Here is a 27,747-nt window from a genome sequence, read left to right as displayed (position 1 = left end):
TCTGGAAGGCAGACATTTTATATATGTATTTATATATATATTCACAAGAGCATTGTTTTATCTTAAAACCTTTCTAAAACAGGAATATACTGCAGGTTTTAGCAGTAGAGATAAAATATTACGGGATCCAGCCTTATTTTGTTTTTCTCATCCAAATATACACATTGTTATAACAGAGAAATAATTGCATCCAGAATTATTACTGCTGCTTGATGACCAAAATGCCTCATACACTGCTCTGCACTTGAAACTACTGCAGATATTCATCTGCCCTGGCCAAGAACAGCATCTTTTGGGTGGAGGAAAAGAAAGGAGGCATAAACATGGTTCACTTAAAATGCAGTGACAAAAATGGCATTTGAAGGCCTGCGTTCAAAACAGTCCCATATTGTTATTACAGATGGAAACAGTGAGGGAAGAGAAACAGAAGAAACAAAAGCCAGCTTTTGTGAGTTCCAGAGCAATCCCTTATGATCCTGGGTCTTGTATAAGATGATTTGGAAGCTTTGGAAAGGCATTCAGGGTCTCTCCCTGAATAAGGCACTGAAACACACTGTCTTCCATGAGCCTGGCCCAGTGCCACAACAGTTTCTGCATAATTCATTGCACGTTTTGCTAAGTGTTCTCTGGATATCTATATAGATGTATACACATAGACATATATGTATTTTTCCATATGTTTTCCTGCAAAACAGAAAAGTAAAATAAGTTACATAATGGAATACAGAATTCAGAATGAGACAAACATAGTACCTGTTGACATGTCACACGTGCCCCAAAACTAAACCAGAGAGGATTGATTTTGAATGTACCCTAAGTCTGTAGATATAAATTATTTCTTGTCTAACAAAGTTTTCATACAACTCAGCCAGGAGGGCTAACGTTTGACTTCCCAAGTACCTTCTGCCCTTTTCAAGCCCCATCATCTTTTAAGCTTATTAGCACTATTCCTAGCAATTCCTTGTGTCATTCTCAGTGACAAAATGTTGATTAGGGACAAAACTATTTTTTCCCCACTCTTAGATCTGCAGAAGCAAAGAGCAATCCTGAACCTCATCATCTTTGAACATAAGATGCTTAAGAGATGCAGTAAATAGATCACTATTCTTATGAAAAGAATGGATATTCTTCAAATAGCTTTGTCCCTGTATCTTTTTTTCCTGCAGTTGAAAAGAGATTCAAGTAGAGATGCTATTCTTTCCATAAGAAATACACTAAGTATAGCATTATTTTTCTCCTCCAAGTGGTCAGTGATTTAAATACTGCTTGTGACAGTTTGTAATCTAATGACACATTTAACAGACACCAATGGGTCTAATCTTGCTTTAATTTGTCATCTATTTTCACCTCATGTCTTCTGCACCAGCAAGCTTCACAGTTTGTTCTTTGTTTTCCTTTTGAAGTGATTGCTTAAAAGTATTATGAAATACCTTTGCATTTTTTGTTATCAGAATTAGTGAACAAGTCCTGCATCTCTAACCACTGTGTCTGCTGTGGCTATAAACAAAAGCCAGTAAGAACAGTCCATTAAGAAGTCTGATAAAACAGATATATACTGTTTCATTTTACAAAATATTGTATTTTCAACCCTTTTTGATGTGTGACTCCCAGTCATGCTTTAGTGGAAGTCTTTAAGTTCAGGGTTCAGACATTCACTTGTTATGCTTCAATCATGTGTGTAAATTGGAATTATTTACACAAGAGTCTGAAAACTGGGGCCTTAATTTAACTCAGCTACAGGTGTTACCTCCCATGTGATGGGATTGTATGACTTCACATTTTATCTCAGTTCTTCTTCCTCTTCCTCTTCCTCATCTTCCATCTCCTCTTCTGAGTCATCCTTATTCTTTGAACTGTTGCTGAATTCAAGGTTCCCTTCAATATCCAGCACCTGTAAGTGCTTCAGGTTTTGGAAGGTACTTTCTTTCAGTGCTCCAACTGCAATCTTATTAAACCTTAAACAAACAAAAAGGCACCCTTGTTAAAACAAACCCATTTTTATATACAACAGAGAAATTAGGGGACCAAGAGGAAACCATTCTGCAGCTACTCTATACTGACCCAAGTTACTCTAAGTTTACACTGACTCACAACAGCACTCTAGAAGTGCTGACTCCTCTAGATGGGGAAAGAAAAAAAATCATAATATTGGAATTCCTCCCCCACAAATTCTTTCTCTTGCTATTCTCCTTTCTCCTTCCCAGAGAGGAAAAGCATCTTCTTCACAGCCCATATTTTAAAGTATAACTGATTTTTTCATAAAATTCTGTGTCATTCCTTGACAGTTTAATTCTTCATCTACTAAACTCAAAATGAAGTAACCCTTTAAACACAAAGCAGACATTTTTCAGCTGTTATTTGCATTTCCAGGAATACAAATAAACTAATCTGCAGTTTATGAACCTGTCACATATACTGATCTGTTACTTTTGAACTGTATTCTGTGTAATATTCCAAATGTATATTATTGTTTCACAGCACTGCAATGATTAATGGCCTCCCATTAAAAATACGACTGAGCTTGGGTGGAGTTGCCTCCTGAATATGTTAGCAAAACTGTTTTGCAAATTCCTTTTTCTTTATATAGAAATATAGAATGTGGCATGTGGTTTCTGGTTCACATCCAAGCATTCACTAAAATCTCATAAATGTGAGCAGCTGAATAGACAGACTGCTCTAATTTACACCAGACTTTGTAATTTTATTTGCTTGGTATGGAATCATTCATCCATAAAGGTATGCTCCAGAACTGTTCAGAACTACAGGGCAGTTTAGCTGCATATAGTCAAAACAAGACCATATTTAGTCTTCTGCAGCCTAAGCCTTTTGAACACAGCCATTGGATCAGCTTAATCATATACTAAGGAATTAATAAATTACTTCTAAATAATATTTTCAATAATATTCCATCAGATTAGAACTGAATATATTACAGGGACAGATTCCCTTAGTGTGCTATAAATCTCTGCTTCAGTCAGTTGTTACTGTGAGTTTACATTACATGTGAAAAAAGGTCAGTATCTGTCATCTACAAAAACAAAGTCCTCATCCAACTGACAGAGTGGGAAAGAACCCAGCAAAGCCCCTAAACTGGGTTACATAACTGTCACAGTTGTAACTTGTCACTTGTTTCTGACAAAGCTATCCAGGGAATGCACACAACTCCAAGATTACTCACACACACCTCACTGGAGGGGGATTTTGTCAAAATCCAGGGCCAACAGACACAGGCAAAGCTGCACTTCTACAAGGGGACTGTAAACTTTTGGCTCACAGCTGAATGTTGGAATATGACATCATGTTAAACATTAATTGCCCAGAATTACTGGCATACCCAATCCATTCTAATAAGCATAGAAAAGACAAGCTCTCTAAAAAGAGTTTATTGTGTGTATCCTTGTTGTTTCTGAGCAGATAAATACAGTTTTGTCACATATTAGTGTAAACCAAATATACTTGTTCAAAAAACAAGGATTTTAAATACTTTCTAAAAAGTAAGGAATTATAAAGTAGATGAAGAAGGAAAAAATCTTGTATGTTGGAAGTGGAAGCTTGACCTTACCTGAGGTAAATCCCCTTTATTTTGGGTGTGGATTCAAAAGCATTCTCTGAAACCGTTGTGATCTTGTTGTTCTGGAGATACAGATATTCCAGAGATTCTGGCAGGCCTAATGGGATAGATGTCAGCTGGTTGCCAGCCATGTCTAGTGACTGCAAGGAAGAGACAACAAGGGGTCAAATAACTGAATTTAAATACTAGAAACACACTAGAAAGAGATTTAATTTTGAAGTTATATTTATTATAGAATAAAATAATTTAATCTACCTCTAATTTGCAGCAAGGCAAGTGTGGCCAAGACAATTCTAGTCTCTTACACTCCTACTGAGCATCCTGATTCCACATGATATGTCATGCTGGTTTGTTTCAGAGTTCCAACATTTCTTTATCTCTGTCCCCAGGCATTAGCCCATGTCTGTTTAAGTAAATTAAAAACAGTCTGGGTTTCAGATATGCAGGAGAATTCCTTGGCATCTGCTACTGCAAACACTTTGCTGGCTGAGGATGGTGATAGGTGCAGTTACACATAAAACCATCTGGAAATATTCTAACATGGAGGATGTATGAAGACAGCAGGACTAAAGGTCATGGTTGTTTTTCAGATTAATTTTTTGCAAGAGAATGGATCAATAGAAGTGTTTTGTTGTCATGTATTGTAGTATTTTCATAGCACCAACCTGATACTATTTACCCACTAGTCAAAGCCACACTTCTGCAAACAATTGTCCTCATTCCAGTGTTTTTATTCCTCATATAATGCCAGTCTGGAAAACAATTATCATAGAACCATTGAATTGTTTAGGTTGGAAAAAAGCTTTAAGATCATTGACTCCAACTGTTAACCCAGTACTGCCAAGTCCATTATGTAAATGTCTTGCTTTGCAGTTGCAGAGTCTCCAGCGATTTCCATGGAAACAGTGTGGACTGAAGTATTTACAAAGTATATGCATGATCAGGACCTTTATGGATGGTTATTTGCCAAATTCACTCCAGTGCAACAACTCAGAAACCAACTGCACAGTTAAGCACTTAATGATAAAAAAGATTCAGCTGGAAAGAACCAACAAGAATTAATGTTGTTCCAAAGAAAAGCAACAGCCATAAATGCCCCATTAGTCCAGCAGAACTTTAAGTCAGTGCTATTATCTGAACCCTGTTTAGTGGGAGTGGGGTTTGCTGTGGGGATGGCCAATGGCTGTCAGCAACACCTCTGGCTTTACATTGACTGCAGGGAGGGAGAGTAGAACAAAAGTTCCACATAATTGTGAATCTGGACCTTTGAGAAGGAAAGCTCATCATTCCAACCAGCAACTCCAGCTACCCAGCAGGGATCATGACCCATTTTTGTTTGAAAATAAAACAACCTACATTTTATTAAGGTGCTGCAGAAAAGCAATCCCAGCCGTCTGTAATTTTCAATGGCATCTTCCTTCCAGGCTGCTTTGCATGTTAAATATATTTGCTCACACATGTATCAGTGTGGCACCAAACAAATGCAAAAGGTATTATTAAAGCCAGGGACCAAATCTGCAGCTGATGCAAACAGCTCTGCAGACACTGCTGCTGCACTGCTGATTGACATTAACTGAGGAACAAGCTACTGGTTATTCCCAGACACAACAGAAAGGGAAACGTTCCTATAGATTAACGTCAGGATTGTCTGAAAACACACTGGGGGCCAGTGTGACATATGCTGCACGTCCTTATCCCTGATCTGCTCTGAGATGTGCACACTCTGCTGTGCAGTGACCTGACCATATGCCCCCTCCGTGGCTGCTGTGTGACACAGGCAATACCTTTCACTGCAGGAAAGGGCCGTTGCCTAAAAGGAAATGCAGACAAATCCTTCAGCCGGCGTAACAATTCTGAAAGGTCATTTTGCTCAGCACAAATGTGATTGTTCCTGCCTGCCTTATGGTTTGTGTTTAACTTTCTCCAACAATTAAGCAAATGAGAAGACTGCTGATTGAATCCAGACTCCGAGCTGCTCCCCAGGTGCCTTAGCCAGCTGAGCTGCTAAATCCTACAGCTTGGCTTGTCTGACTATAAGCTGATGTGGGGGCTTTGAGAATTAAGAGTGTTTTTGTTTATGCATTCCTTCCTCCTGCTGTCTCTATTCAGAGCTGATTTTAAATCTTTTGGGAGACGAGCTCTTTGAAAGGCCTAATTTCAGTTTTAATGACAACATTCACTGATGTTTTTCTGAAAATATAGGACACTGTCAGGATTCAGACACAAAGCTGGACTGGCCAGCAGTGGAAAGTACCCACCTCTGGCACAATAGCACATCATTTCTACTCTAGAAACAGAGTGTGTAGCACTTACAATGCAACCCCAAAACACGAGGACCAAGCACATTTAGTATTGGTGCTACATAATTTGATTTAGGCAGACAGATGAGGATATCAGCATCACTAAAACAATTAGAGAAGGTGGTGTTTCTACCTGAAGACTGCTGAGTTCTCTCCATGCTCTTGAATAAATTGAATTTACTTTCAGTTTATTGTTGCTCAAATACAGTTCCCTCAGCTTTGTCATCCCAGACAAAGTCCCTTTTGGGATGATGCTTATCTCATTCTCCTTCAGCTTCAGAACCTGCAAGTTCTTTGGGAAGCCAAAAGGCACCGTGTGGAGATTGTTTCCAGAAAGATCCAGGGACTTCAGTTGCCGCAGTTTACGGAAGGCCTCCCGATGGATCTGGGGGCTTGTGAGCTTGTTGTAGCTCAGGTTCAGCTCTTCAAGGAAGTAAGTGGTAGCAAAGTCATTCCTGTTGATCTCTGAGATCTGGTTATGAAGGATCATCAGTGTCTTCACCCGCCGGGGCAGCCCGCTGGGGATCCTTTCCAGCATGTTGTTGTACAGGTGCACAGTGTGCAGCTTCTTTAGGCCATGGAAGGCTGAGGGGTGAATACCTCGGGCTTTTAATTTGTTATTGTGGAGCAGAAGGTACTCCAGGTTCTTAATTTGGGTCAAGACATCTCTGTCAATCACCTTAATTGCATTCTTCTCCAGGTGGAGGAGGACGATGTTTCGAGGTAAACCACTTGGGATTTGGGAGAGGTTATTGCTGGACAAATCCAGATATTCAAGACTAGACAATTTCCTTGGGAAAGCAGGAAAGAAAACATTTTGATTCTGCAAGGTGAAACAATAACCAATTTGCTCAAAGACTTTGCAATCTTTGCTTTAGAGCCTTTTTGCCCAGCACAGCTCCCACTACTGACTGCCCTTTTCTGACTTGGGATATGAATGATGTGAACACCAAAACAGGGAGGTCCCATATTGCCATAAGGGATTAGGGCTTGGCACTGCCACTGCTCCCCAGCCACACCAGCAAGAGAACATGCCAGAGTCCACAGACACCCAAACTGCCACTGAGCTAAAGCCTAGGATCAGTTCTGCAGTCCCAGAAAGCAACACATGAGCAATTTCAGTGAACAAATACCACAAGGAAGATGCCATGGCACCACCACCAGAACAGGGAGTTTAGCTCTCAGTTTCACAGAAACAAAGCCTGAGCATGAGTAATTTCTGTCTCTCTCAAAGTATTTGCTGAAAGTGAAAGGCAGGTCTGCTTTCTAGATGATGAAATGTTACTTTTATGAAAAGCAGAAATGCTAACTTAGTGTCCTAGGCTAAGGTAGTGAACTCCTCATGACCCTCCAGTATTATGGAAGTGAGTCAGGGCTAGAGCTGCTTTGTGTAAGCTACTGAATCTGGATTCCACGGTCTCAGTTGAAGCTAAATTAAATCCTCAGACCAGCCACTTATACCAACTGGATATGGATCAATGGTTGTTCCACAGCCAGGACTGAGGAACCCTGTATTCCCTTGTATTTCAAGTCAGTTTCTCAGCTCAAATTAGAGTTTTAATCTACTTGACACAACATAACCCATTGCAGATGACCGGAGAGTTTTCAGGAAACAGGAAGACTAATGTGTTACAGACATTACTTACTGGTTACTACACTGCTGTTCCAGCTATCCAAGCATGCTCTGAATAAACAAATATAATCTTTAGGTAAAATGCTTCACTGCTGCCATTTGTAAGGTTTCCCCAGGATGGGAATATCTTAACAGAATTTATATGTCCAACATGACCTGGAGGTGGACTCAACACAGATATAGTAAACTACTAAGGGAGGTTTCTGGGAATGGGAAATGGAAAAGGAAAGCACAGTTCGTTATATTTTTGTGTCTGGAGATCAGAAGGGTTTACAGAACTAAATTATATGCAGGACTGATTGTGTGGCCTGGATTTTCAGGTAGAGCAGGGGCAGCATTCGGTGCAAGCAGAGAAAAAACATTTTTAAATTTGAAGTGCTAAGTCCCAGGCTAAATCTAGGACGGCCAAAGGCTATTTCTGTTGCACCAGTTGGTAGAAAAGCTTTTGCAGCCATCTGGCTCTCGAGCAGCACCACTGCATCCCTGCCTGCTCCAGCAACCACCTGCACTGGGATACAGCTGGGCATGGGGAAGTCACAGCTCTGTGTGTGGGGCTGCTTTCAAACCACCTTCACAGAAACACACAAGTGGCTGCAGTGAAGATGAAGGTCTGGCTTTGATGCCCAGTGAAGTGCCCTGGAAACTGGAAAGTCCCAGATAACCTCACTTTTGAATGTTTTGGAAGAGCAGAGAGTAGCTTTCAGTTGTTCTAGGTGGCTGTTCCCAGAAGGGATTTAGTACCTGGTGTGACTGGCTCTGTGGCAGGCAGGGAGTGATGCAGTCTAATGTTCACTGTTCTGTCTTTTGTATAAAACAATTATGCAACCACTCACCCAGACCTTTGCTCTTGAATGGCAGCATCTGCATCTAAGCAGTGAAATGTATAACATCACCCAGCTTTGAATCACTTCACTTTCCACTGTGTCCTTTGTTCAGTGGATGCACAACTGTCCCAGAGGGAGCAGACAGACACAGAGGCACACAGGGCACATCTCAGTCTCACCAGAAAGTTTCATTGTCCATTCCCTCATTAGACAAGTAGTTGTTCTGCAGATACAGCTCCCGCAGCCCGGTAAGCTCGCTGAAGGCTCCTTTGGGAATCTTCTCCAGCTTGTTGCTCTAGATCACCAGAAGCACAAAGCACAGTATTTGGCATGAACCAACACAACATTTGGGTTCTGTTCAACTAGCACGGGCAATTAAACTTCAGAAGGGCTAGACATGAAATATTTAGGGAGCTTTATAATGGACCAGATTCATTTGTCAACGTATATAAAGTAGAAACCAACCTAGACAAATTTGGCTGAGTGTCTTAATAAAAAGTAAAAGAAAAAACCACATCTAAAGTACACCTCTCAGATATTTCTGGTCCACTTTTGGCTGCCTCTCATTTCTTGTTGTCCTGTTTTTTCCCAGTCAAAATATCAAGGTAAATGTTACTACTGACAGATAGTGCACTTGCAAATAAAACACTCATTTCTCTGCTCATCTCCTCTGCCCTTAACACAACTGGGGACAGCAGGGAAGGAGACAAGTTCAAAGAGTAATCCTCACAGTGTGAGACCCCTTTGGGAGATAATGATTATCTGTAAGTGTTGAAAAAATGCAGGGGACAAATAAGGGAAAATTTTTGGAGGGAAATTCCAGCAATTTAAAGGACTGGACTGGTTGCATTTACTTTTCTTCAAGCTGGAGAAGCCTGTTCTCTAGATTTTAACAGGAGTTCTGGTGAAACCTTCAAGGGAAAAGAGCTGGGAGGCAGCACAGAGCTGCCTCAGTCCAGGGCTGATAACAGACTCCAGTCTCTGCATGTCCAAGGAGCTGTCAACACTCAGAGCAAGCAGACCAGGACTCCCCACTGCTGTGGCTCTCCCATTGCTGAGGCTCAGATCTCCAGCTCAGACATGATGAAGTGTTTTTATCAGAATCAGATGACATGGAATCCAAAATGCTGGAGAGTAGTTAACAGCACAACTCTGCTATTGCACTATGGCTGGAGGAGTTGTAGTAATAGGGAATTTCTGATCCAAAGTGAATTGCCAGCTCAGTAGCAAGCAGCAGCCACTGGTGCTGGGAAGCAGTGGTCTGTGTGAAATGATTCAGTGAGCAAAGCCAGTACAGAGTGGGTAAGCAGCTGTCAGGACAAGTGGCATTAGAGGCAAACTTACCTGGGAGGTCATGGAGACAAGGCCATGGAATGATGCACTTCCTGTTCTAATATGTATTTATATTGTTTTATGCAGGGAGGAGACCAACAATGCAACCACACAGGGATTTGAGTACCTCCCCCTGCAAACACAGAAAGGCATTTCTGCCCCCTGTGAGCATTCTGGTGATTTACAAAAACACACTATTGCTTATGGACAAAAAAGGAAGGAGATGGGGACAGCTACTGATGAGACTCCAGCAGGCAAGCCTTAAAGTGGGCCTGGGGATGTTTCCAGAAACCCACACAAACACAGTATTTGTCACAATCCTAAAGGATTACAAAACGTTTTTGCCATTACCTGTAAGTGTAATTTATATAGTGCTGGAGGGAGATTCTTTGGAACATACTTCAAGAAATTGCTGGACATGATGAGTATCTCCACATTATTAGAGCCATTGAACATATTATCAGGTAACCCAGCATCTGAAAGTTTGTTGTTATGAAGATACACAGATCTGTTTGAAGGAAGCAAAAGATGAAGTCAACAGATAGGGAGATCTGGAGTTTTTGTTTACTGAGAGAAAGCTTAGTTCAAAACTTAATTTCAATATTTCTTCTTTCCTTGAGATAATTTGATTTGGTTTTAAAATGTGCCTTTTAATTTAGCAAGGGATACAGATGTAAAACCAAATGGTCAGCCCCAAGATTCTCTGAAAGTTGTGTCTATTCAAAATCCAAATCTGCACATGAATACAAAATTTCACAAGTGGCCTTAACTTCTTTACAAGAAACTGAGTGCAAGCCTGGGACTTTGCAGTACTTAAAAACACAGAATGTCAGTGTGGGGGCCTCACTCAGAGGGTCAGAATTCATCTCTTTTAAACACATACAGCCCCACCTTTAACTTCTATTTGGAATTGAGTCTGGACTGCTTGGGCTTACAAAATCAGCCTGGAGGTCTTATAAGAAAGGACCATCTCTTAACCCTCCATTCTTTCTGCTCCCATGAAGGCTGGAAACAGCCCAGGAAACAGTTTCTCTCCTACTCCTGGAACTCAGAATAGGATACTGACAGAAAGACAAGAGATTGACTCAGTCTGGCAGACTTTTCTCTTTTCTATGCTTTGGTTTTTAATGAGCCATTGGGATTGAGACACAGAGTTTCTTACTTTTCCTTTGCCTGTCTTACTTCCAACCTTTAATACTCACCAAATAGTTTCTCCAAACAGATTTTCAGAAACTGATTCATCCTTACACAGGTTTCAATTCTGTACAAAGCAATGTACCTCTATGAAGTTATTCCTCCTTTTCACTGGCATAACTGCTAAATTAATTCATTTTACTTCTTTTTAACAGAAGAAATTATAGGCTTTTAATGACTTTGATTACTTCTTCCTTTCCTGTGTTTACCCCCAGATGCAGCAGGCAGCTAAATTTGTAGAGAGAGGTTAAAACTGCAAAAGTGTCAAGTGAGCTTTTTTAACTTGTTCTTGGATTCTCTACCAGTAGCAGAGAACTTGGCAACATCCTTCTGGAAGGAAGGAAAGGCTCAGTATGGAAATACAATTGTGTGATCACACACTCCAGGGAGTTCAGAGCTACACTGGAAGTATTGTTTACCCTGCATGGTCAGCTGTACTTTTAACTCACAAATATTTGCCTTTCTGAAAAACTTACTCTTCAAATAATCAGTCTGAGATCATGAACTCTGCTGGGGGCAAAAAAACAACTGAAACAACTGTGTTGGGATTTTATATGAGTAACTTTGGAAATCAATTAGCTCTTGTTCTGATTAAAATTTGTGTTTGTATAGAAAGTGTGAAAATCACTTCAGAAGAGTCAATAATTTTAATATGGGATCAAAAGACAGCAGCATCTCCACCTGAGATTAAGGAAGAAAACATGGATAAATCTAGCTTCTTTCATTATGAGATATTGCCAGAAATCTGTGAGTGACTCAGCCCTTTCAGCTTCCAAGAGCCTGAGAGACTAAAGGCCCAGGAAGTGCAGAGCTGCTCCAGCTCTCAATGAATTCAGTGGGAATGGAAAGTTCTTCAGTTCATCACAAGACTGGGCTGTAGGGGCTCAGCTGTAATGAACTGCTTCCAAAGCTGGCTGCACAAATTGCTCCCAACAGTTTGGGAGTCTTTGCAGGATCTGCATGGTGCAGTGTGTGGATGCTGCAGATGACCCAAAACCCCTTCAGCAAAGGCCACACCTCACAGGAGGTGGTTGGGGTGCCTCTGGATTTGATATGGATGTGCTGCAGTCAGTCCAGGTGAGAAAATCACAGCCTGGAGCCAGCAGAGACCTTTGGCAGCAGATCTGGAGTATGAACCCCTTCTGAAGGTGCTGAAATTCTTACCCTGAATAGAACTGAGTTATACTGCACTGAGTACTGCCCTCTTCACCTGATTTTACTTTTAAAAATGAACAGACTATAATAAAACTAGAGAGTTCTAAACAGCTAATCTCCATTTTGAGAAACTTAATTGTTCTTTTCAAATCAAATACACAAATAAAATGGGGAAAACTTAATTTGATATTTGCAGAAGTGTCTGGCAGCTAGCAAAAGCCTTTGGAATGTGTTTGTTTGATCTTTCATGCTGAGAATAACAAACAGCTTCTTTCCAAAAACACAAGTAGGCAATAATATAGTTTAGCCAGATATTTTCTTATCACCCACCAACTGCATCCAAGCAGTGGCAGAACACCAGTATTGTTTTACTTCCCAGTCCCTTACCTCAAGTTTGGTTTCTGTCCAAATGTGAGCCCATATATCTTAGTGAGATAATTGGCTGCAAAATCTGCACTGATCAAGGTATTTGGTAGGAATTTTGGAGCCACTGTTAGCTGTAAAAGAAATATACAGGGGAGTTCCAATGAAATGTAGCAACTGTTTTAACCAAGTATTAGAGCAGCAGCAAAACACTTTCAAATTTATCTTCCCTAAGCAGGCAAAGATAAATTAAACTGAATGTAGATTTAATGAACAAAAACAAATTGTCCTCACTCACTAATCTCTCCAGGAAGGAGACAGACTTTTGCTCTAAGATATGAAAATGTTTGTTTTGGTTGGAAGGGTCCTGTCTCTTTTTGGTGGAAGAAATCAAGAAATTGTTATTCAGAGAGCAAATACTTTGCTTATTATTGTTCCTAATTCCTCAGTCTGCTGTGCCAAAAACCTCCAACCCCCCTCACAGTGACCTAGTGCTCATTCTCTTAGGAAAGTGTATTGTGGAGGGGAGGTGTCACTTCACACCTCTGCCCCACTGCAGCCATTTATGATGATCTCTGCAGGGGGGATTCAGGCTCCCAAAGAACCAGGACACTTCTGAGCCAAATGATGGAATATTGAATGGCACTTCAAAGCAAAGGGTACAGTGGTACCTTGTTCAATAAACCAGTGATGCATCAGGAAGTACAGAAAGGCCCTGTCCTCAAAACTTTATAGCTGACAACAGGTATAGGAGTGAATGTGTTACTCTTGTTTTATCAGTGATTTTAAAAGCTAACCCTAGAAGCACCTGCATCTGAACAAATTGGTGGGGTAAAAAGCAATGATCAAAGAAATCTCGGTTTTAGAGACCATCCAGGTAATACAATAGCCAGATTCACTGAGTGGCTGTTAATAGCAAAGTCATTCACCCACAAACCAAGAGTACAGTTTACAATCCAGGCTGGATGGAGGGCAGTTTTCTGGCAAGCATACACCCAGAAGCTTTATGTATCAAGATAAAGCCCTTGGGAAACAAATTTTTAACACAATGCTGTACCAGATGATCCTTGAGTGGAGAAGACAGTGAACTGCAGTCAGCAGGTGCAGCCACCCTGGTTACAGGTGTTCAGTGCAGTACTAATGAGACCACTCTGTTTTATGTGCACTCCAAAGGCAGATACTGAATTCTTTGAGATCAGGATGGGAGACTGGGGCAATGGAAGGGATCTTCCTTCTAGCCTGAAGTTCATGGAATCTGTGATCTTCCTCACAGCTCTGTTGTGTGAAACAGAACCTGGTCCTTTCAGGCTACAAAGCACAGCAAGACTCACATAACGAGAAACCGTATTTTTCAAACTTGTATTACCATAAAACTGCAGTGGGTTATGAATAATAGTGTAAAACCAAAAATATCTAAGATATGAACACTGTGTGAAAGAAGAGACACTTTATTGGAGAACTGCCTAACCCAAGCCTTAAACTATGTATTTATCTAAAGGCTGCCTACGCCCCTCTTTATTGGTAAGTCAAGAGTGCATTGATGAACTCCATCCATGAACTCCCAATTTACTGGACTCATAAAAGAGTCTTTTAAAAAAAGAATACATTATTTACTGGGTTTCATTTTCAGCTGTTCCAAAACTTCCATCCTTAGCCTGTCTTAAACATTTGTGTGTCACAAACACACAAAAAGGTCTTTCCCACAAATCACACTCCTATCAGCATTTCCAGATGGTTTGTGAGCACTGCAATGAGCCATTCTGCATATTCCTGCAGTTGCTCTTGGCTTTGGTGGTAATCTCTCACCTCCTGATCTGGGAGATATGATTGCAGGGTGCTGGATAAAAGCACTCATCTCTGACTGAGAAGGTCTGACAGTACCTCAGAAAGAAATAAGTCTCTGCCATGATGTAACACTGACAATTCAGACTCAGGAAACAAGACTTAATCATTTTCATACACAGTGGTACATTAAAGCTTTTCTCCAGTCAATTAGGTCATAACTTTTGTACAAATCAAAGGGCATGGCTCAGACATGTGAAATGAGAGACATAAGAACCACAAGAAAGAGGAAAGAGAAAAAGATGTTTAATCCAAAAAGAGTTTTCACTTGCTCAGGATTTTGCTTTGGCATTTCAGCACTTGGTCATGAGACCGATTTTCACTGATTACCTTCTTGAAGGATTCATGCCAGATTGCTTTAAGTGTTAGCAAAAATAAAGTTGACTTGAACAGCTTTGTCTGCTTTATTGCCTAACAAGAAGCAATCTGCCATTTCTCCTACTGCAATTTTCTCTCAACTTTCTGCTGCACCTTCCTTTCCATATGACAGAGTGTTTCTCCACTGTTAACTAATGAATTGAGAAGGTAAATACAAAAGTCATTACCAGATTTGAATTGCTCGGATTTTTCTTGCTTGGACAAAGCTTTGATAAAAACAGAAAGTGCTGGATTGAGGTGAATCCCACATCACTTTGAGGATATGGGGAAATGTAAACCTTCTGTCACCAAAATCACCTGCTCATGGTCAATAATGACAGCTCAGGATCTGGTCTATCATTTGGTGGAACAATTTCATTAACAAGGTTTACTGTGCGCTCTATTTGAGAGAGACAAAACATGAGAGTGGGGTGAAAACTTAAAAAGGAAACTACAGCATCCACTCTTTACTTGAAGTACTTGTTACTCAGAGGCCACAGAAAGCTTTTAGTCTCTTACATTTCTTTTCTCTGACCAACTGTGCCAGTTTAATGAAAGATGACTTAGCCACATCTGATGGGATCACAATGGAAGATAAAGCAGCATTAAGATAATCCATAAAACAAGAAGCAAACTACCAGCAAATCCCTGCTCTCCTCCAGACACCACAGTAACTTGATCCCCAGTGTTTCCTGCTGCAGAGGAGATGCAGTCTGAAGCCAATCTGGTTTGTCCTGGCTTGTGATTTATAAAGAAATGTGTTATTTTTGTGGGTCCACAACTTGTCACTGTAACTACTTGTGACATTCGCTGATGTTTGCAATTTCTTTTGGGATTCTTTTCTCTCTGCAGCAAAGCCAGAAAAACCAAACACTTTGTTTTGTTACACAGGGAAAATCAGAGTGCTAGGTTCTGGAATATTAGTCACAGTCTGGCTTGTTCCTTTTTATGGAGTTATTAACTGCCAAGATTGTTACATGGAAATGGTGCTTGAAAGAGAGAAAAGAACACAATGTTACTGTACTAAGGAATGGGTTCTATTCTCAATCACTCCATACAGAAATGTATGGAGTGACTCTGGATGTGTCTTGGCCTGACTGGAACCTGAATGTGGCCACATGTATTTAATCAGAACATCAAATGGTCCCAGATTTTAAGAGGATAATAAAATATATATACAGACATGCAGAGAGAGAGAGGGTGGGATGGAAGGGCAGGATTTCTGTAGACAAAGAAGCTCTGCCTGATGTTTTAACTTATATTTTTCTGTGGATCCTAATTTCTTCTGTAGCAAATATTTGTGGACAACCACTGGGGATAAAAGAAGCCATAACAGGAACCACCCAGATGGAAGGGTATATAAGAACTATTTCATTTCCTAACTTTGGCAGGAAAGATGTACTTCTGTCACTACATCCAACCTGGGTCACAATAGGAAAGCACCTGGGATCTTCTCCATCAAAAGAAGAAATTCAGCTCCTATCACTGCAGCTAAAAGAAGAAATTAATGACTGGCACAGTTTCACTGTGTGGGGGGTTATTCTCCCCATATCCAACCTAAAAAGAATGGGAGTCAGGGAAAAATGCATAGGGAAAATGCAGAAGAAAATGCATTTTTACAGATCTTCATGGTTCAAACACAGGCAGTAGGATGTGTTTGTTCACAATTTTTTCAACCAGCCTCATCTGGTAAGGCAGCATTTCATATAATTACCCACATCCAGGCAGGAACCAAACCTGCATGCAGCTGCCCCAAAGCTGCCCCACTACTGAAGTCAGTGGTAAGTTTTGCATGCAGGGGCTTTCTGTAGCTCCCTACACAAGGGAATCTTTTCACCAGGTGCACAAATAAACAAGTGTTCAAAATATACCTGCATGTGTAGCCTCTAAACTTCACATACTGTTTTGACCTTAGATGAACCTGCATTAGAATATCATTTTAGCACAGTTTTACTTATGTATTATATACATTTTACAAGAATTGACAACTTGCTCATTTAATTTTCAGAACCAAATTAGAAAAGAGCTCTGAAAGGCTTTAGAGCCTCTTACCTTATTGTTTGCCAGGTACAGGTAATTCAGGTTCTCCAGATGCTCAAATGCTTCCTCTGGCAACCCTTAAAAACAGGAATAACTAATCAGTGACATCAGCACCTTTCTGCCTTTCTGAGTGAAAATACCACAGAGCAGCTTTCCCTCTCAATATCTTCCATGTGAGATTGAAACACCTTTTATAGCCACTGAAACAATGTGGTTCACATCTATTGGTATCTCTTTTAATTGGGAAAAGAAAAAAAACAAACCCACAAACCAAATCAAACAATACACACTTGTTAAGAGCAATGGAGGACTATTTAAAATCCTGATCACACAAGGCTTGTGGCCAAGGCCACTGGCAGGTGCCAGGTACAGAGCTGTGCACATCTGCTCTATGGCTGATTGTCAGTGTTTGCAGCAACCACACTGTCAGAGAACCTTCTCCTGTAATTTGCATAAGATTCTGCAAGTCTTTTCTCTTGCAAGGATATAATCTGAGGTTGCTTAGTGATCAGATCAACCTCATGAATGACTATATTGCTAAAATAACCTGCATGTCACAACTCCCCTCTTGCTCTGCTCCTCCACAATTCAGGTATCCAAACAGTACCAGCTCAGAGAGCTGGTCCAACTCAGGGCTTATCCTCCCCCAATAATTATTAATTTTCAGCTGAGTCACTCCACATCCAGCTGATGACAAAATCCCAACTGCTGTCACAATGGAAAGAAACACTTTCACCTGGCACTTGTCACAGGCAAAGCTATTTTCCATGTCCAAACACGTTGGAAACTCAGGGCTGCAGTGAAGCTTGTGAAAGAAAACATGCAGGCCCAAAGGTAATAGTGTCAAAGGGTGGATATAATAAGCACAGCTTTCCCTGTGCTCTGTAAGATTGCTGTGCCTTGGGGCCCATGGATAATATGCCCACATTCTCAATAAATTTTGTTCTCAGTCATTTCAGTAAAGATAAAAAGAGCATTCAGCTCAAGTGGGTGACACATAAATTAGTAATAATTACATCTTTTGTATCCCATATCCTCCTCTCCTACTGTTTACTCCAATTCCTCTGTTTCTTTTACTTTCCTCACTAAACCCCTTGTCAAGTTTCTCTAATAATCATGAGACTGGACAAGCAAAACCTGCCTATAAAAATCAAAGTGGTTTGAGAAGGGTAGAAATGTCCTTATTTGCATTATACATATAAATTCATACCAAATCTAACAAGGACAAAACTGGCCCAAACTACTCAGCCTGACTAGACTGAACTAAACAAGGTCATTCAGGAGGAAATCATTCAGCATGTGGACGTTTCTGGTTCTCAAGTGCATTGCATGGAAGTGCCTGTGGGAGCAGAGGGAGTTTCCTGGACGAGGAGATCTCACGCCACAGCACACGAGCTGCTGCCAGCTCTCCTCCACTGCTTCAGCAGGGCTGCATTCCTCCACACTGAGTCTTGTGTTCAGATGATAAAGTGTCTCCATGCTCTGTGAGATGGCCAGAGGAGTGAGGCTCACAGCAAACCACTCCAACCAAGCAATCCATCACCCTGGCTTTCCTTATCAGCTGTCACTGCCTCATTGCATAAGCTGCTGCTCTGGAGGCACAGGCTCTGTCCACCCCGTGGCTCACCTTTTGAAGTCAGCCTGTTGTTTTGCAAATTGAGAGTTTCCAGTCTATAAAGACGAGCAAGCTCTTCTGGAAAGATTTCTTCTATTTGGTTATTCTAAGAAAATGGAGAGTATTAATCATCAACAAAGTAATCCAAAAAGGATCCCAGTAAACCCAGACTGTGAACTTCAATAAAATCTGGAAGTGAACCCACCATGTCAAATCCCTGTCAAGACTTCTCTCATAATGAGCCAAACTCAGATCTCAAACCAAAAACATCCAAACCCAGGAGCATTTGAAAGCCTGACTTCTGCTCATCTCCAGGAATATCCAGCTTATGCACCAGCAGCACACAAAGAGTGTGATTATGCCTGGCAAGGCCCACAGTCCATCTGCCACAGTCAAACCTTGTAGCTGCAGCAAAGCATTTGTTACAAGGTTGGTAGGGTGGATTTCCAAGCTTCTGTTATTCATGGGATGTTTTAAAAACCACTGGTCACGGGCAGGGAGCATCTAACCAGGCTCACTTGCACTGGTTGTGCTGTCAGGGGTGACTGCCATCAGATTTTCATTAACATGCTGATTAACATTCCAGCCATTAATGAGTGGTTCTAGCTTCAGCATCCAGTCAAGGATCCACTGTCCTGAAGCCAGGCCAGTGCACAGAAAGTGACAACTGCAGCTCCAAAAACCTTCTTTTCTTTTGGTGGCAGAGGCAGGAGCCATGGCTAACACACGCCTGGGACAGATCTGCTGAGGAAGGTGCCAGCTTACATTACAGTTTTTCTAACTGAAAATCTCTAAACAAAATCTGCATTTCATCCATTGGGCAGAATTGACAAATGGGAGCAATAAACCAAAAGCAGTTGGTGAAGGGCAAGGCATTGAAAACCTCAAGCACTGCCATTGCTCTGAGGAGACACAGCCACAGGGCTGCCATGCTCTGGCCCTTCAGGTGTCAGAGCACTGGCAGGGAAAGGACACCTGCCCAAATGCTGGTCACGGGAATCAAATAACTAAAAGCAGAGCATAGAAACCGGCTGACAGTCTAGGACATCCTGATTCTTCTTCCTGAAGCTGGAATCTCACATCTTATATGACCTTATCATGACAAGACATGAGGTGTCTGGAGCAGGACCACTTGCTGTAGGCATGACACTTGGCATGATGGTGGCACTGGCCATGTCACACCTGCTCCTTGCTGAGTTCATGTGCTGCAGGGAGAGGTGGGACAGCGGGGGACATGGGCTGCCCTTGCCTCTGGACTGGCTCACTGTGTCTGAACTAAGACACCATTCTGTGCAAAGAATTCTTTGTCATTTAGCCCATATTCTTCAAAGACACTTCAAAATGGAAGCGCTCCACCAGAAACTTGGGTTGGCCAAAGGAGAAACAAGAAATTGTTGGTTTGGACAAAATGAGAGAATGTGGAGCTCTTTTTCCTCTCCCTGGATGTGAGGGGAGAGCATGTCGATAACCAGGAGCCGGGCCCGCTGCACCTGCTGCTCCTGCCGGGAGCCGAGGCGGGGCTGAGGGAAGGAGCCGGGGTTCAGGGCCGGAATGAGGGCACGGGACGGGCGATGGATCGCGCCCTTACCTGCAGGGAGAGGTGGTTGGTCAGCTCGGGCAGCAGCAGCGGGAACTCCTTGAGGTCGATGCCGCCGCAGTCCACGACGCCCTCCTGGGTGCAGCCGCAGTCGCGGGGGCAGGCGGGGCCGGGCCCGGGCCGCCGCCGCTCCGGGCCGCCCTCGGCGAAGTCGCTGTCGGCGGCGCAGCCCAGGGCCAGCAGCGCCGGCAGCCCCAGCAGCGCCAGCAGCGCCCGGCCCCCGGCGGGCATCGCCCCTGCGGGCCGGACAGCGGGTCAGCCCCGCGGGGCAGCGCCCGGCCGAGCCCCGCAACCCCGGCCCGGCCGCACCCCGCAACCCCGGCCCGGCCGAGCCCCGCAACCCCGGCCCGGCCGAGCCCCGCAACCCCGGCCCGGCCGAGCCCCGCAACCCCGGCCCGGCCGGGCCAGCCCCGCCGCCTTCCCGCTCTCCCGGGGCGCTTTCGCGGCCCCTCAAGGCTCTCTGGGGACTGCGCTGCCCAACCAGTGGGTCCCGGTACAGCCGGCGGCCCGACAGCATCCCCCGCACCGGCCCCGACTCCCCGAGATATTTATTGCTTTTTTCATATTGAGAAACGCCAGATGATCCCCCAGATGTAGGGAAGAGGTTGTGCAAAGTTAGTTCAATGTGGTTGTCTGTCGTACCGTTCCTCACAGTTTTCCATAGGAAGAAACCCTTCTCGTTATTTAAACACAGAGGCTGGTCAGGAGTGATTCTCAGAGGGGCTGCTACACGTGCATCGAACAATAACAAAACCTTGCAGCTACTGAAAACAGAACGGGCTTCCTATGGATTTTGGAGAGTGCTGATCTGAACCTAAGACACTTGGCTAATGTTCAGCTTTTATCTTTCTGGCAGCAGGTTAAAATAATCCAAACAGAAGTTGAGTATCTACTGGAGCAGCCAGCTGGCCCTAACCCAGCCCCCTCGGTCCCACTTGCTGCCCTTCTCAGATTTCATACATAAAGATTTGCAGTCAGAGCTGGTTATGGCTTGTCATTTATCCTCTCAGCTATTTTCTCACAGACGGATTTGACAGCAATGAGAAAGACTTAGGCTGATCTTTTAAGGTGAAAAGGCACAATGGATTAATGACCTTATCAAATAAATACTCTCTTCACCTCTACTAACCCAGATTCCTTCTTTGCATCAGAAACAAGAACCCCACAGAACCAGACTGGCAGCTGTCAAAACTGTGTCTCCATTTACATCCATTCACAAGTCTTTGCAGCTTTGCACCAGGAGCTCTCTCAGAGAGCTTGGGTGCTTGGGAGGCATTGAAGACATCCTGCTCTCAGTCACAGCCATGAAAGTCTTAAGTAAGTTTTTAAAACACTGACTTGAAGAAATGGGAGCAAGTGGGACTACAGGGTAGAGCATCCCAAAACATGGATGCTGGTTTTGCTTTAGTCCTGTGTTTGCTACAAACATGCACACACATCATTGTGCTTGATCTCTCTTTCCCCCATTCCACTATTTTACAGCTTCCATATCTGTAATAGCTGAATATAATGAAATTCATCTCTTTTATAGAACTTTCCTTGTATGGCAGTTATTAACACTGAGACCAAAACTGGCCATATGAGTATGCCAACAGTAGATTAGTAAAATCCTTAGTATTTAGTGACCTAATCTCAGAAAATATTTCAGAAATCTTAGAGAAAATAATCTCAGAAAGTATTTCAGATCTCTAAGAAAGTATTTTTCCTATATAACAGCTCACCCTTACAGACACTTGCCAAAGAAACTATAGACAGAAAACCTTGCATGTACAGGTCTCAATCAGCTCTGCTGTAACAGTATCACCACTGTTCCCATAGCACAGTTACATTGTGGTTTTTCTTGGACTCTCTACGTTTGCAACATGCTGATTTTTCCACATCTGTTGCTGAAAAGATGTCAGAAAATTAACATGAAATATTCTATCTATTGCACACTAAGATTTTGGGGTGATCTCACCCCCTTATCAATATGCAATTGTCTGCTACAATGCCTTTGGAGGGACTGCTGCTGTAGCACAGGGAGACACTTTGGATAGAGGAACATCTGTGTACATCTGGAGTGCAGGCAGTCACACCAGGCATGATGGTGATTTTCTTTTAGTTCAAAGAAAGGCTGAAGTAACTCTACTTCAGCTCATTCCCGTGGGCCTGATTCAAAGCCTTGTTAAGAAAGCTTCTCAAAGAGTCCCACCAGAGTCAGTCCCCTTCCCTTGCTGTAGGTGAGCTTTGGAGCAGGTCCTGCCACGCAAAGACTGAAGTGACACTGAAACCAGCTCAGGGGTTTCTGTGGCTGCATCTTTCTGAGTCCAGACACAAGTGATACCTGCACTTCAGTGCCTCACAGCACAGGAGTGCTACAAAAGGCACAGACTCAAGAGGTAAACTGAAGTTGCATGAGTTACTGAATGCTTCTCAGTGATTACAGTGCTCCCAATAAACAACAGAATCACTTTCAAAATATCTCATCTCTGTTACCTATCATTCCCCACTCACATTCTCACAGGACACACACACACACACAGATAGAAAAACATTCACTGAAGGAGAAGATTCTCCTTCAAAATCAACAGGTTAACTGAATTTGTTACACTGAGTATCCTTGCTAAAAGCTGTAGCTGAAAGGGAGGCTGCTGCTGCAGGTTGTCTGACAAGCCAGCTTTAAAAAAAAAAAATAGAAAAACTTACCTTTGCTGTCAGAAATGAGATGAATGGAGAAGAACATTTCTCTTGCCCCCACAGGCTCTCTCAGCTCATGCCATGTCAGTAACATGCACTGAGCTCAGAGTGAGTCTCCCCTTTCCAAGCCAGATCCTTTCCAGATGTGAGCAGCAGAACTGGAGAGAGTAACAGGCAACCCTCTACCAGTGAGAGCTTCCTGCACTTCCCAGCGAAATCAGAGAGGAATTTTCCAAAGCCACCATATAGGAAAATGTGAGTAGGAAAGAGGAAGCAGCTATGGCCTGAATATAAAGACTTGGGAAATAAACAATCTCCCATTACTTTTGTCAACACAGTTTGTAAAATCTGTGAGCAAAGCCAAGAGCCAGCATGCAGGAATTGGCAGAAGAGAGGCAGAGACAGTGTGTGTGCTTCTGCATTTCACTGCAGGACACTGGAGCTGCACTGTTACTACATCTTTGAGTTTAGCTGCATTCAACCCAAATCTGAATTCCAGGTGGGAATGTCCTCCCATTCTCTGGGGGTCTGGTTCAAATTAGCTAGGAACAGATAGATCAGCAGTTTTTCCTGCATTTTATCTCCTTTCCCTGTAAGTCTCCCTTCTTTCCAACACATTAACTGATCTTTGGGGACCAGAGATCAATAGGCTGAAACTACAAATGTCTAACAGGCAAAATCCCCAAATGTGCTGTGACACCCCATCCACTCAATCTCTTCTTTATCTTCTATGCCCTGCATTACAGTACTTATATCAGAACTTTCCACCACTTACACACACACACAGACACTCAGCCCAGAAGCCTCACATTTCTTATTTCCCCATTCTTGGTGAAAGAACAGGAAGATATATTTGCTAACAGTATGCTCCAAGTGCAGCAATATTCCCAAGAAAGCAGCACAGCTTTTTTCCCCTGACAGCAGTTACTATATTAAATATAAAGCCACCTGTTTTGTGAGTGCCCTGCAGTGCTCCATACAGTACCTCCACAAAACCTGCAGAAGAGCTGTCCTCACCAACAACACGACCTTCTTGCTGAATTCCAAAGAAGGGACGCTGATTCTTTCCTCTCCACTCCAGCTGAACTGAAGTCTAAAGCAATTAAGTTATTTCCTCCCTCTCTTCATCCAGGCTTATATCAACTGGAACTGATCCCCCTGTGTGCCACGTGGAAGTTTGAAAAGTTAGAGTGGGAAGTGTGTTTTTATTGAAACCAAAATAAAAACAAAACAAAGCTGGCTGCTTTTTCCTGGTGACTCAGAGATCCAGGACACATTTGCCTGCTCCCCTTTCTCTATTACAATACCCTGAGTCCATAAAACAAAATGTGCACATTTTTTTCAGGGAGGAGGAGTAGGGGGATTACCTCACTCACTATGGAGGCCAGAGCAGCCCACAAGGGAGAGGAAGTGACCAGCATTCAACCTTCCCCAAAAGTGCATTTTTATCTGTGTTTTTGATGTAGAAGTACAGTAATTTGTTGTCAGGTAGCATTTAGAGGAAGCAAAGGGCATTATAAAAAGAGGGGCATTGTGCCTCCTTTAGTGGAGAAACAGAGGCACACAAGAGTCAGACTCCAGATATCCCATGTGCAAAGGTAATGCACCCTCACACTGCTACAAATTATTTGTACAGGCTTTTTTTTCCTCCAAGTTTCCACTTCTTCCACATCTTACTCTCCTACATCACCATACCCCAGACTCACAATCTCCCTTCTCCAGGCCCAGTGCTGCATTTCCATCATCCACACAAATTCTCAGGAAAACCAGAGCTGGAGTCAAATCTGTCTAAAACTGTTCTGACACACCATTAAGGCTATGCCCTGCCATGGCACATGGACTCAGCAGCCACTGGTTTTGTTCACTGCAGCTTTCTGGAGCTTTCAGAACAAAGAATTTCCATGCAACACTCACAGCACAGAATGAGCTGAGGGAGACATTTCCAGTCAAACTTGAGTCTTCATGCTCTTGCATGTTCCTGAGTGGTGGCTGCAGCCTGTGTGAAGAAACATTTCCAGGTTTAAAAACTGAAGCTGAAGACTCAGTTTAAACTTTGGTATGATTATTTCTTCAGACCACACAGATGGCAGAGAACCAGGTCCTTGAGCAAACAGCTGCTGTGACAGGCAGTGTGTGCCACAAGAGTGCTTTGCCATGGGCCTGGCACAGAGCACCCTGTGCAGGAGACAGCCTCCTGCACTGCCCAGCAGTAAAAAGCCCCTGTGCTGGTCAAGGACAGGCTTGGCAACCTTGAGCTCTCAGATTTCACAGAAACTCTTGCAGACCTTAACATTGTCCAGGGCCAAGCTGCACTATGCAGTATATTCCATGTGAGACCTGCTCAGCTACTGTCACTGTCCTAAACTTAGTTGTGATATGATAAACTCAAATAACAAACACAGCAATCACAGTTGTGATATGATAAAGTCAAATAAAAAAACATGGCACAGAACAAAAGGTATAAGCAGATCTACTGAAGCATGAGCTCCAAGAACAGTGGTTCAGTGGTTCTCCAGGCATCAGCTCACTTGTGATCTGCCTGGAGTGAGCCACCAGGCATTCTGGAGGTTTTAGTTATATCTTAAAAGGTAACAAAATGTTCATTTTTCTCACCTTTATTTATTTGATTAAGACTCTACAGAAATACTGACATTCCTGAAGTGCTCACTGCTATGTGCGGGTATTGTGCCTTTATATGAAAGGAGAGAAAAAAAATCATTAACATTCCTCTAAGTAACTTGCAGTCATTTTGCTTCCAAAAATGAATAATCAAAACACAAGGAATAAAAGGGGGCTTTGTCTCCAAAGCAGGAAGTATTTTTCAAACCTAAGAATTCACTACATTGCCTAACCATGAGCCTATTGGCATCTGTGTCTTGATCCAAATGAACTCTGAGATGTCTGTTCTCCCAGAGGACACATACAGTTAAAAAAAAAAATTAAAGCTCCATGACTGCTTTTAATCTACCTGAAATATGGGATACAGACACAGCATATTTTGAACTTGTTTTATATTATCCATGTTCTTTTTAGCCTGCTGCAGCATTATTAGGATGTTTCTGTTCCTGTATCACAGCATATAACTAACATTTCCCAGAAAACCCACCCTGGGCCATACAAAGCCATCTGCTTTCAAGTTAGCAACAAATTCTTCTTAGAGATACAGGGTACAGAACAGCTCACACTGTCACTCCAACAAATTACACTGCTGTTTATTTAAGTAATAAAGGCATTTGTTCCAAACAGTTGGGGCTTTTTCCAGCATTTGTTCTCCACATGTGGTTTGCTTCCTCAAGTGTTGATTTTTCATAGTTAAGAGACTTTTCCCTGCCTTTTATCCAGCAGGCTAATTGCATTCTTAGCCTTTTCTGCCTAATGAGAGCTGACAGGCAGTGCTCTCGGTGCTCTGCAGAGCAGGAAGCCATGGATTTCCTGTTCCAAGGAGGTAAGAGTTGAATCTGACCTCAGATGAATTGGACATATGGGAAATGGACAAAACCTTGTGACTATCTGCAGTTTTTTCTATCCTAAGAAGGAAGATGTAGTCAAGGCCCTTTATCCCATCCTCCTGCATCCTGAACTGATCTATTGCCCAAAAATCCAGCTCTCTGACCCAGCTGCCACAAACTGTGCTCAGCTGTTCACAGCCTCCTGCCTCTGCTGCTTTCCAGAGGGATCCCACACTGTACCAGGATGTGCTGTACACAGGCAGAGCCCCCACAATGCCACCTGCCAGACTGTGTCACACACATACATTTTCAAAAGTAAGGGTATTCTTCTGCACTGAACTTATTTCTTAATAGGCAAAGCAGCAGGGCTGAAAAGACAAAACTCAGGTAAATGTTTAAAAAGACAATCTGTGCTCCAAAACCAAAGCATTCACTCAAATTTTTGCAAGCCAGATCTGCTGAGTCAGGTACCAACTCTGCTCAGTGGCTCCAACTCTGACAAATCATGTCATGCTTCTCTTGCTTTTTTCATTACAGTGAAAATTCCAATAAGCAAGAATTGCATGTATTTTGCAAAATAAAATAAGGGTAAGATATACTTGCCAATCAGACAACACTTCTGGCTGTCACACTTAGTATAGCTGGGAAAAAAACCCAAACCAAGAGCTGGCAAGGGGTGCTCACCAGAGTCCCTGAGGAAGAAAAACCTTCCCAAGCATTTTAATATCTAAAGCTGAGATTGCCCCTCATGTGACCTGGGAGTCTGAGAACACCAAACCCTCTGCCTACAAGATTCCAAATTATTTTTTTCCTTTACACAAAACCTTTGAAACCAAAATTAAAGCACTGCTATGTTGTGACTGGCCACCTTTTGGTACCTCTAGCTTCCTTTCTAATTCTGCCCCCAAGGAATCCAGTTAACATAACATAATTGCAGTAATATAAACTTCTTTTAAAAGCCTGATCTAAAGCTACAGGGGATTTTAGCTGGAGAAGAAGAACTTAATACTGCTTGGTCAACAGAGCATTAGGGAGTGAGAATGAAAATCTTTGTAGCAAGATTTCTAAAATGGTACAGACTTAGGTAATGCTTTGAGTTATGCAAAAAATGAGGAACAGAACTTCATAATGTCAAAAGCTGCTTTGTACCACTGAGCTTTTCCTCATGAAAGTAAATTATTTCTATCCACTTTGACATTTATTTATTCAAAGTTGTCATATTCTAAGACTGCAGAATGTTCATAGAGGATTTGGGATTTCTAGAAAAAGACACCTTCCCCCTCACTCCCAGAAAACTCAGAGGAAGTATTATATAAAACATTACTCAGCAAGTTATAACACAAAGAAGGTGCTGAAAGTGAAGAAGCAATAGAGGACAGATGTCAAAAGAAGCCATTAACAGGTAAATGGTGTGAATACGACTTTGTCCTTTACTCCACCTCCTTAAACCCTGCAGGAGAAACACCAGCCTGAGCAGCCCTCTCAGCTGCAGGCTGTGCTAACCTTTGCACTACTCCCTCTACCTACTGCTGATGGGAATGGAAGGTTCAGTCTGGGATTTTTCTGTTTCAACAACATCACAGCTGCAGATGCTCAAGCCTGAAAGCCCCAGGCCTGTGCAAACCTAGATTTTTCTGAGAGAGAAATCAGGGCTTTAGCCTTGGACATTATTCCTCTTGGTAGCAAACAAACTCCAAAGTTATTTTGTTACCTTTTTCCCCTTCATAGTTCTGTGCAATTTTCTCCCCTTAAAAAACTTAACCTCATTCTGCAGCTGAGCAATCTTACTTGAACTATCA

At 42.5% G+C, this 27,747-nt stretch overlaps 1 protein-coding gene across 1 annotated transcript; it reads right to left on the bottom strand.

Moving 5' to 3' along the window:
• On the bottom strand, positions 1 to 23,658 carry PODN (podocan). Its single transcript, XM_058030594.1, has 11 exons — positions 23,485 to 23,658; positions 19,815 to 20,059; positions 18,239 to 18,332; positions 16,624 to 16,688; positions 12,397 to 12,506; positions 10,012 to 10,168; positions 8,508 to 8,623; positions 6,005 to 6,662; positions 3,563 to 3,711; positions 1,748 to 1,955; positions 1 to 684 (listed from the first exon to the last, which is right to left on the bottom strand). The coding sequence occupies exons 2-10, from the start codon at positions 20,052 to 20,054 to the stop codon at positions 1,781 to 1,783; spliced, it is 1,764 nt and encodes a 587-aa protein (XP_057886577.1). The 5' UTR covers positions 20,055 to 20,059; positions 23,485 to 23,658; the 3' UTR covers positions 1 to 684; positions 1,748 to 1,780.
• Between the last annotated feature and the right edge of the window lie 4,089 nt (positions 23,659 to 27,747).

The sequence above is a fragment of the Melospiza georgiana genome, chromosome 9, assembly GCF_028018845.1.
Source record: "Melospiza georgiana isolate bMelGeo1 chromosome 9, bMelGeo1.pri, whole genome shotgun sequence".
Taxonomy (NCBI): Eukaryota; Metazoa; Chordata; class Aves; order Passeriformes; family Passerellidae; genus Melospiza; species Melospiza georgiana.
This window is presented reverse-complemented; position numbering and strand designations above follow the sequence as displayed.

What these genes read in the sequence shown, in the direction of transcription:
- PODN (XM_058030594.1), bottom strand. Translation starts at nt 20,054, where the DNA reads ATGCCCGCCGGGGGCCGGGCGCTGCTGGCGCTGCTGGGGCTGCCGGCG. An exon ending in CAACAGGCTGACTTCAAAAG is followed by an intron (nt 16,689 to 18,238) that starts GTGAGCCACGGG and finishes CCTGTTTTTAAG; the next exon opens with GGTTGCCAGAGGAAGCATTT. An exon ending in ATGGACAATGAAACTTTCTG is followed by an intron (nt 6,663 to 8,507) that starts GTGAGACTGAGA and finishes TGCTTTCCCAAG; the next exon opens with GAAATTGTCTAGTCTTGAAT.